Source organism: Toxotes jaculatrix, chromosome 13 (assembly GCF_017976425.1).
Source record: "Toxotes jaculatrix isolate fToxJac2 chromosome 13, fToxJac2.pri, whole genome shotgun sequence".
Classification (NCBI taxonomy): domain Eukaryota; kingdom Metazoa; phylum Chordata; class Actinopteri; family Toxotidae; genus Toxotes; species Toxotes jaculatrix.
Genome location: NC_054406.1, coordinates 11,226,152 through 11,236,991, shown reverse-complemented (window position 1 = coordinate 11,236,991; position 10,840 = coordinate 11,226,152). Strand labels below are relative to the sequence as shown.

The window sequence follows — 10,840 nt, the reverse complement described above, 5'->3', positions numbered from 1 at the left end:
GACGTTTTTTGACATTTTGAGGCCAAAAATTTTTTGACTTTTTTTGCCCGAAAAAAACGCCATACTATACTATGACGTTTTTTATGGCATTTTGAGGCCAAAAAAAATTTGGACTTTTTTTGGTCGATTTTGACGCCATACTATACTATGACGTTTTTTATGACATTTTGAGGCCAAAAAAATTCTTGACTTTTTTTGTCCGAAAAAAACGCCATACTACACTATGACGTTTTTTATGACATTTTGAGGCCAAAAAAATTTTTGACTTTTTTGTCCGAAAAAAACGCCATACTATACTATGACGTTTTTTATGACATTTTGAGGCCAAAAAAATTATTGACTTTTTTTGCCCGAAAAAAACGCCATACTATACTATGACGTTTTTTATGACATTTTGAGGCCAAAAAAATTTTTGACTTTTTTTGTCCGAAAAAAACGCCATACTATACTATGACGTTTTTTATGACATTTTGAGGCTAAAAAATTTTTTGACTTTTTTTGCCCGAAAAAAACGCCAAACTATACTATGACGTTTTTTATGACATTTTGAGGCCAGAAATTTTTTTGACTTTTTTTTCCATTAAAAAACGCCATACTATACTATGATGTTTTTTATGACATTTTGAGTCCAAAAAAATTTTTGACTTTTTTTGTCCGAAAAAAACGCCATACTATACTATGACGTTTTTTATGACTTTTTGAGCTAAAAAATTTTTTTGACTTTTTTTGCCCGAAAAAAACGCCATACTATACTATGACGTTTTTTATGACATTTTGAGGCCAAAAAAATTTTTGCCTTTTTTTGCCCGAAAAAAACGCCATACTATACTATGACGTTTTTTATGACTTTTTGAGCTAAAAAATTTTTTTGACTTTTTTTGCCCGAAAAAAACGCCATACTATACTATGACGTTTTTTATGACATTTTGAGCTAAAAAATTTTTTGACTTTTTTTGCCCGAAAAAAACGCCATACTATACTATGACGTTTTTTTGACATTTTGAGGCCACAAATTTTTTGACTTTTTTTGCCCGAAAAAAACGCCATACTATACTATGACGTTTTTTATGAAATTTTGAGGCCAAAAAAATTTTTGACTTTTTTTGTCCGAAAAAAACGCCATACTATACTATGACGTTTTTTATGACATTTTGAGGCCAAAAAATTTTTTGACTTTTTTTGCCCGAAAAAAACGCCATACTATGACGTTTTTTGACATTTTGAGGCCAAAAATTTTTTGACTTTTTTTGCCCGAAAAAAACGCCATACTATACTATGACGTTTTTTATGGCATTTTGAGGCCAAAAAAAATTTGGACTTTTTTTGGTCGATTTTGACGCCATACTATACTATGACGTTTTTTATGACATTTTGAGGCCAAAAAAATTCTTGACTTTTTTTGTCCGAAAAAAACGCCATACTACACTATGACGTTTTTTATGACATTTTGAGGCCAAAAAAATTCTTGACTTTTTTTGTCCGAAAAAAAACGCCATACTACACTATGACGTTTTTTATGACATTTTGAGGCCAAAAAAATTTTTGACTTTTTTGTCCGAAAAAAACGCCATACTATACTATGACGTTTTTTATGACATTTTGAGGCCAAAAAAATTATTGACTTTTTTTGCCCGAAAAAAACGCCATACTATACTATGACGTTTTTTATGACATTTTGAGGCCAAAAAATTTTTTGACTTTTTTTGTCCGAAAAAACGCCATACTATACTATGACGTTTTTTATGACATTTTGAGGCCAAAAAAATTTTTGACTTTTTTTGCCCGAAAAAAACGCCATACTATACTATGACGTTTTTTATGACTTTTTGAGCTAAAAAAATTTTTTGACTTTTTTTGCCCGAAAAAAACGCCATACTATACTATGACGTTTTTTGACATTTTGAGGCCAAAAATTTTTTGACTTTTTTTGCCCGAGAAAAACGCCATACTATACTATGACGTTTTTTATGACATTTTGAGGCCAAAAAAATTCTTGACTTTTTTTGCCCGAAAAAAACGCCATACTATACTATGACGTTTTTTATGACATTTTGAGGTCAAAAAATTTTTTTGACTGTTTTTGGCCGATTTTGACGCCTTACTATACTATGACGTTTTTTATGACATTTTGAGGTAAAAAAAAAATTGGACTTTTTTTGGTCGATTTTGACACCTTACTATACTATGGCAATTTTTATGACATTTTGAGGCCGCTCTAAAAAATGACTTTTTTTGGCCGATTTTGACGCCTTATTATACTATGACCATTTTTATGACATTTTGAGGCTAAAAAACCGGATCAGCACCAGTATCGGATCCGCACCAATATCGATCCTGGATCGGATCAGTATTGGATCGGCCCCTTCCCTAGGTGAAGGCAAGAACATTCTTTAATGTCCTTGAATTGAAACACTACAGACAGTAAATTAGCCTCTCTCATGTTTTATTCACTCTATAAAATAGGCTAGTACTATGTCATTAAAACCAATTGTACAAAGAGCATGAAATAATTTTTCCAGACATATTACAAAATGTATTTTTTCCCTAAAGTTTGAAAAGTACAAACACCATTTTACAAAACAGCAAAACTACATAGTATTGCACAGTCTTTTCATTTATCTCCAAAGTATAAAGTTATCAATCTTCATCTGCAGGACAAAAATAAGAAAGAATAAATTAACCTTGTCTTAAGCATAATTCTTTTAAATTACAACACATAAATAAGAATAAACTCTAGATAATTAAATTAGTCCTTAGTCAACAGCGGTAATTTATAAGTCAAACAAATTCAGAAGAAAAGATGCTCTTATTTATGCTTACTAATACTTGGAAAAATAAAAGTGCATTTCGATAGTCAAACTGCCCTAGGCGGCTTATACAAAAAAAGAGATTTTTTTTTTTAGTTGTGAAACAGAAAATATATGTTATATACACATTTAAAATATACAGTTGGTATAAGTGCTTTAAAATAATTAAAATCTGTACAAATTTAAAGTATGTATTCCTCTTTTGGCAGGATGAACTCATTGCAGACAAACTTTGACCACATTAACAGCGTGCACGCTCACAGGAACCAAGATTGTATTAGACATGGAAACCTGATCTCTCAGTCACGGTCCTCAACGGTAACACTTGTATAATGACTTAATACACAGTAGATGTCATTGCTGCTCATGACATCTCTACCTGAGTCAACTGAGAGGAGGAGGCAGGCATTCAAAAAGGTAGGGGACCAAACTATGAAAGGAAAGAAGAGACGGAGTGAGACAAAGGTGTGCAGTGTATCTCCAGTCAGCTGTCATTCTGTGTTGCCTTTTAATGTCTAACAAAAAAATAAAAACAGAAGCTTTCTTCCCTGTTTAAATATGTATTCCTATTACACCTTCCACTGTCCTCTCTTTCCATGGGACCCTGGGATATGTGATGAAATATGAAGACACAAAGCTTCTTTTGTTCCATATCAGCAACTCAAGTCTCAAAGGTCATCAACGAGGCTTTCCCTTGTGGCCTATCCTTCAGTGTAAATATCAGTCTAAGCTACTGATTCAGGATCTGGGCCTGCATGCATCAGGCATTAAAAAGAGTGCTGACCAGAGACCCAAGCGCACCTTCTACATTAAAATATGTTTCTGAAACCTGACCCGCTCCAGAATCAGTAGTTCTACTCTTGGCTAGTCCATGCACACAGCTGTTACTTCTAACCTAACCTCATTCATAAAACTTCACCATGTAGTCCAAGGACTGTCTCATCCTTTACTAATGTTAGAAGAAACTGCTTCTTCCTCTCATCTACTTCTCGATGAGACCTGCTTCTTTGATCTTGGTGTAGAAGAATTTCTCCAGTAAGTTGGCACACTTGTAGTACTCGCTCTCTGGAGGGTTGTATTCACGACAGTTGGTGAAGATGCGCTGCATGTCAGCCATGAACAGCTTGCGTGTCGTGTAGTACCTGCTCTTCAGACGCTCACTCATTGTCTTGAGGTCTGTGAGGAGAAAAAAATTGTGAAGTTAAAGTTAAAAATGTAATTTTCATAACTTCTCTTTATCCCAAAAAGACACACTTCATTCTTGTGATCCACACTGGTACTGGATGACATGGACTGCAGCACTTTCATCTGCAATGTCTCACTCCTTACCTCTCACTGTCATTCTCTCTTTTATTGTTCATTATTAACCCTGATTTTTGGCTAATGTGTTCCGCTTCACCTTGTCTGCTCCCTGTTTAACAACCATGATCATGTGAATACATACCCATGGGGAAGCGAATCACTTGGTAGTACCCGGGTGCCTCTGTCTTCTTCACAGGCTCCATGAAAGGCCAGGCATTCTGGTGACTCTATAACATGAAGACCAGTCTTAGAAAAAGTTATATGTGATAAAAAGTACTCTGCATGTATATATATGTGTGTGTGTCTACCCCTCACCTTCACATGTTGGAGGATGGTCTTCAGGGTGCTGTACAATTGATCAGGGTCCTTCAGTTCCTTCCTGCAGTAGAATAAATACAGAATACAAAAACATATCATCAAAACTCACTTATATGAGCTATTTACCATCCTTAAGATGCAAATTGTTGTCATGCTCGGTCTTAATTTAATGAAAAAGTGCAGACAATGTCTGCGTCCTCCTATCATGTATCATGAATCATTGCTAACCAAAAAGATCTAATTGCGTTTCTGTCTTCAGTCCTAATTTAGAAATCCTGCTTCTTGCCAACATGGGGAAAACATTAGCCGAGTTATTTGGTGAAGCAATGCAAAGGCAATCTGCTGAGTTCAAATCTTTTACAGTGGGGTCAAACTTACCCTTTGCCTACAGGTTTCCAGCCAGTTTCACCTGTTAATATAATGAAACCAAGATTAGTCTGATATCTAATACTGAAACTGTGGAAAATATTAAATATAAACGTGAGATACTGTAGGATAGAGACATGCTGTATACTGTTAAGTCTAGAGTGTGAGTAACGTACGTATGCCGGGAATGCTTTCTATGGGAATCTGCCGAACTCCTTCCTTAAAACAGGAAAGTCCTGGATAGACTTTTCTGATCTGAGCCTGCTTCCTCTCTATCAGCTTCTTAATGATCTGAAAGAGACAGACGAGAATGGATTAAAAGAAAGTGAGCACATGGCCACCGAGAGGAGGAAGCATTTAAAGTTTTCATTTAAAATTCAAACACCCACAAACCTCCTTCTGCTTCTTGATGATAACAGAGAACTCTGTGTAGGGGATGCTGGGGTTGAGTTCACAGCCCATGAGTGTGGCTCCCTCGTAGTCCTTGATGTAACCCACATACTTGGCCTTGGGAACTTTGATGTCTTTTGAGAAGCCCTGAGAGGGAGGAGGAGATGTCTGTTTTCTGGCAGCAGTTTATACAGGGTCATGCAACTGTTGCAAAAACTGGTCCACTTAAAAAACACACATTTTTATTTTTTTCTCTTGAGATTTTCAAGACCATGAAACAAGTTTAACATTTTTTGAAGTAATCTGTAGAAATGTGTGAGTATAAAAATTAGCACAGTTTGGTATAATTGTTCAAACAAGTTGATTTACTTTGATTTTTTCCACTTGTTTTATTAAATGTCTTTTCTTTTTGCAGGTCATATGTGAGAAAGTTCAGGAAAGATGGAGGAGACAGAGCTTGTTATTGCATCTTGTAACCACATCTTGTAACACTTTAATGTAACCAAGCATGTACCCTGGACAATAATGGACATAACACGTTACCTGTTTCTTGAAGTAGCCAATAGCGTACTCATCAGCATAAGTAAGGAAGTTGAGGATTTCATGTTTAATGTGATATTCTTTCAGGTGGTTCATCAAATGGGTCCCATAACCCTGCAGCCAAACAAGGCAAAGGTCAAAACCGACCGATTAGAATGAACTTTTAATGATACGCCAAGCTGAGAAAGCAGGGGGCGCTCTCACCTTGACCTGTTCATTGGAAGTGACAGCACAGAAGACGATTTCTGTAAAACCCTGCGACGGAAACATCCGGAAGCAGATCCCCCCGATCACACGGCCGTCCTTGATCAGTGACAGCGTCTTGTGCTTCCTGTCAATGAAAAGATTAATTTTAGTCACCTCCAATACATCTCTGAATGTGATACGTGACGATAGAAGTACGTTCCACCCACGGATCAAAGACCAGCCGTGTGATGTACTCCTTGGGCATACGGGGAAGCTGGTGGGAGAACACATTCTGGAGGCCGACGAGCCACATCAAGATCCTCTTGTTGGGCTTCTGGTTTAGGGAATTACCAATGACGTGAAATTCAATCACCCCCCTGCGCTCCTCTAGACGGGCAGCTTCGTCACGTGCAGAGTGGGCAGACAGCAGACTGGTCTGCGCAGGAAGGAAGGTTTGAAATCATGATTATCACATTTGCTTCCATTATCAGTATTCTCATAAAAGAAAAAAAGCTTTATAGAGTTAAAAAATAGCTGTATAGAGTGTAGAGTGTGTGAACTTTTCCTCCTTCCTTCCTGTAATAAATTACTTTTTTTGCTTCTCTAAGTAATCTGTGGGAAAACAGCACATCACAAACATAGTACAGGCAAACTAATTGAATTTTTAAAAGAAGGGCAAAGTCTTCCAATTTTGAAACGTAATATCAGAGGGACACCGTTTATGTTATGTCTACAATGCTTTCTGGCTTTACCTCGGGAATGGCGGCAGGGTCAGTGATAGTTGCCATTACTTCATTGATGAGGTCCATGGGGATGTCACCCACTACCCTGGGTCTCTTGTTTTCCTCATGGGGAAGGGGTTCTGAGGTTTTACGCTTCTCTCCAACTATGACAGTGAATGGACAGAGAGGGGGGCCCTTGTCATCATTGCATGAGGTAGTGTATCTAAATCCAAACAAACCTAACTGGCATTTAAGATCAGCTTACAATGGATTTATATCTAATTTGCTGCAATGACGGCAAAACTGACTTACTTTCAGTATGTTAGGAGAGGTTTGTGGGTGTATTTCACTTTTGTTTCTTGATACAGTTTTAAGGCCAACACTCAGTTATGTTTTGGAAGAAATGTGTTAGTTGCACTTCTTGGAGATTCTGTGTCTTTGAGGCAAAGAAAGTGCCACAATAACACATAAATGTGGTTTAAATGTTTGTATAACACAAGGCTAATGCACTGACAATGCTCAATGTTTACTGCCAGATGTGAGATGATATGTAATAACGTGGCATCATTACAACATTATTTTGTAATTCCAAGTGTGACTGAAGCACCTGGGGTTGGCTCCAATGCAGATGCTGTTTTCCTGGCTGGACTGACACTGCCAGTGGTGGACTGGTCCACTGACACAGGACTGGTGCTGTAGTACAAAGGCCTGGCCACAGGGGGTGCACTGATAACTGCAAAGCAAATAATGAGGACAATAAAACTATAAAAACTTGTTGTTAATCCATCATATTCTTTCTTACATTGTCTAATAAAGGGCTGAAAATCAGGAGTCAGCTTGAAAGGTGTGTCTTTAGGGGTGTGTTAAGCCTGTGAGGGTGTGTGTTACCTGTATGAATAGGAATCTGCCCTCCCGACGCTCCTGCCAAGAAGTCTTGGCTCCAGATTGGAGAGCTGTGGCTGTATACCTCCTCCTCAAGCATAGACAAAAACCTGAGCCAAAGAAAACACAACAAGCACAACTCTAACACATTAAATAAAAGTCTTCAAGTATGCATATGAGACTACTGTGTGTTTCCCTGTACGCAGTCTCAGAGTTTCTGTTTGTTTTTCTTACTTAGGAAAGTGTGTGAGAATGAGTGTGCGTTTCTCAGGTGGCAGCTTGTCCTTTTCCTGTCTGGCCTGCTCCAGCAGTTGTTTCCTCATCACAGTGAACACCGAACGCAACAGTGTCCGGCCGAAGATCTGGGTGGTCTCGTACCGGGGTAGACTGTCGCAGAACTGAGGCACATTGCAGTAGCAGAGCCATCTGTAGTGGGTAAATGACAGATTTGTTTAAACATGACTCAGGCTATGACTGCAAACAGGTGGTGATGATGCGGGTTGATAGGATAATTGATAGTGCTGCTACCTGGTGTAGTTGGCTTTGTATCCAGCTGCGTCATCGCTGGGCACCCTCTGGCGTCTCTGGGAGGGCGTTTCCAGCTGCCAGTAGTTGATCTGGTTAAGAAACATCTTTGCAAGCTCCATGATTGTTTGGCGTTCCTTAGATGGTAGGTGGCTGAATTTGTACTGGACAAAATTGTTTACTCCCTATTTGGGAAGCACAGGGAATGAGAGAATAAAGATGTTTAAAAAAAAAAGAGGGCTCACTAAAACACTCATTTGTGTCCAAGTGTTGGTTCTGATACACATGTAAACATGTAATTACCTGCTCAATGCTGGGTTTTTCAAAGGGAGGACTCTCCTGTGCTTCCAACATTGGTTTACCCATCTGTAGAATGGATTTCCTCAGCAACTGAAAGATAAACAAGAAAGAAGTGTCTAAATTTACATGCAAAATACAAAATGTAGGTTGGAAAATCCTGTGTTTGTATGTGTTGATTGTAAAAGCAGAGGCTTACTTTGAAAAGGGAAAAGTAGACCTGCTTAGTGTCAGCATCCTCCTCTTTGTGAACACATGTGTAGAGATACTCCACATCCAGGACGATACCTAGAAGTCTGTTCATTTCCTCCTCCGAAACATTTTCTAAATGCGTCACATGATCACCTGGGAGACATGTAACATGCAGCAGACAATTTCATTGCAATGCAGGAGTTTATTCATCCATCAGCCGCACTTAATACACCTCTAATGCTCAACATGTTGATATTATCTTCTTCTGTTGCCTCTTTACTAAATGTGCTGACGTACCCAAAGTGTGAGAGCAGCTCCGACAGGGCTCCTGCAGGTTGACTGCGTTGGACTGCTGGTCAGTTCGAGGGGGTGTAGGAGGGGGGTTCTGACTTTTCCAGCCATTACACTTACAGGCTCCCTCAGCCTAAGAAAAGCCCAGTTTAAATTAGTACAAGCAGGAACAAACACAAGCAGAAATCCACCTTATATTAAGATCTGTGCAACAAAGACTCATACTCATACTGTCATAGTAAGCAGCAATAAACTGATGCATATTATATTTTTAAGGTAAAATGAGCATTTTAAACTGTTTTTAAAAGTGAAAACATTTGCTGTTTGTAAAGTTAGTTATGATGCTTCACGACTGACATTGTATCAGTCACTTGAATGGTTTATCTTTGTCTTGCATGGTTTTAATTTATCACATCAGTGCCTAAAGAGCAAACAATGCACTGCTGGTACTGAACATTTTAATAGAATATTTTATTATAAATGGGCCACAGCAGCATGGAAACATTTTAAAAGGCCTCTCAGGTTAATGGAGATCGGTTATGACTGACTCAGTTCAGTGTCAGGAGGTGGGGTGAGGACGCCTGTCACCATCAGCTGGAGGTGCAGCACTGAGCCTGCGCTTTGAAACAACAACAAACTCCGCCCCCCCCAGCAGCTGTCACCCTGTCAAAACAAAGACCCCATCTCTCTCTGCGGATCATACGCTGCACAAACCCAATAAAATCCTCTCTATTTACCACCGTGCGTTGACAGACGGCACGGGAACACTGTGAAATTTCCTGTGGAAAGCATTAGACCGCGCACGAACACACGCTCCGGGATGCAGCCCGTGTGCACACAACACAGCTACTCCCAAGAACCAGCGCCAAGCCAGTGTTTACGTTCACCAACCCCCCACCTTGACAGAAACATAGTAACATTGTAAAAAAAAACAGTGGACAGCTTGCAGCTGGAAGGCCCACTGCTTGAAAGTCCCGTGGTAACAAGAACGCGTTAAATAACTAGATTTTTTAACATCGCTTTTTCAATAATTGGTTCGTGCATGCAAAAATGGAAAAAAAATGAAGTGCGGCAATGGCTTCCTTTGCTGCGCTTGCATTTTGCAAACTATTGCAACCACGCACAGGACATACGCTTTTTTGAGAATAAGCCCACAAATCGCTGTGTTTCACAAGTCAGCTAACTGCACATAAAGCATACTTTGCAGGACGAATACACTCCGAGTTTTTCCAGTTTCTTCGGCCGAGGTGAGGAGCGGAGTTGCGCCTTCTTCACGGCGATACGTGCGGATCCTCCAGCGGCGCCAGAGCCCTCCGTCCCCCCGGCTCCAGGAGCGGCCGGAACCAAGCCCGCGGCTCCAATGGCCGGCGAACCTTGCTGAATCCCAGCGCTGTCGGCCATAATTCGCACCGAAACCCGACGGGACTCCCGGCCCGGGAAATATTCGCGCTGCCGTCCGCTCTATTTCACAAACGGAGGATCAGACATGGCGCTCATCCTTATTTTCAATTTCTCACTGTAGGCCCATTTTCCTCCGCTAGGGGACTCGGATGGGATAGGCCAATTCTACTACAATTCAGGGAGGAGAGGTCACAAAATGCAACCATTTGTAGCAAAATTTCAAGGTCAAATGTAACGGAAAAAAATGTGGCTTGCGGAACCGTATCTGAGCTCATAGTGCCTGGTGGATCACGGTCATTTCATATTAATCATAAACATAACATAAAAAACAAACAAACAAACAAAAAAAAAAAAAACAAAACAAAGAAAACAAAAACCAAACAAACAAAAAACTACAACTTATTGACTCAGCAGTTTTGTTCATGAGAACATTTCGTTGAACCGAAAAAACAGAGCACACATGGCCTCTCAGCAGACTTAGACAAATATTATTAGCTTTAAGATTTCAATACATTAGTCAGGTTAAATGTCAGAGATTATGAAAATCAAAAGCTTTTATCAATGTTAAGAGGTGGGGGAAAGTAAAACTGTAAGTACTACACTGCAGAAGACAAAACATGA

The 10,840-nt window shown here is 39.2% G+C and overlaps 1 protein-coding gene across 1 annotated transcript; it reads right to left on the bottom strand.

The window, feature by feature from the left end:
- Positions 1 to 2,435: 2,435 nt before the first annotated feature.
- Positions 2,436 to 10,320, bottom strand: kat2b (K(lysine) acetyltransferase 2B). Its single transcript, XM_041053996.1, has 18 exons — positions 10,019 to 10,320; positions 8,825 to 8,951; positions 8,535 to 8,680; positions 8,342 to 8,428; positions 8,042 to 8,223; positions 7,748 to 7,939; positions 7,520 to 7,623; positions 7,239 to 7,364; positions 6,662 to 6,795; positions 6,137 to 6,345; positions 5,928 to 6,054; positions 5,727 to 5,837; positions 5,187 to 5,330; positions 4,970 to 5,084; positions 4,806 to 4,836; positions 4,425 to 4,488; positions 4,252 to 4,336; positions 2,436 to 3,983 (listed from the first exon to the last, which is right to left on the bottom strand). Exons 1-18 carry the CDS (start codon positions 10,217 to 10,219, stop codon positions 3,790 to 3,792), a joined length of 2,379 nt encoding a protein of 792 aa, XP_040909930.1. The 5' UTR covers positions 10,220 to 10,320; the 3' UTR covers positions 2,436 to 3,789.
- Between the last annotated feature and the right edge of the window lie 520 nt (positions 10,321 to 10,840).

Excerpts from the sequence above, each read along its gene's own strand:
- kat2b (XM_041053996.1), bottom strand. The coding sequence starts at position 10,219 with ATGGCCGACAGCGCTGGGATTCAGCAAGGTTCGCCGGCCATTGGAGCC. Across the intron at positions 6,796-7,238 it reads TGCATTGGAGCCAACCCCAG|TTGGAGAGAAGCGTAAAACC; the intron begins GTGCTTCAGTCA and ends TCACTGTCATAG. Across the intron at positions 6,346-6,661 it reads ACCCTGCCGCCATTCCCGAG|ACCAGTCTGCTGTCTGCCCA; the intron begins GTAAAGCCAGAA and ends CTTCCTGCGCAG.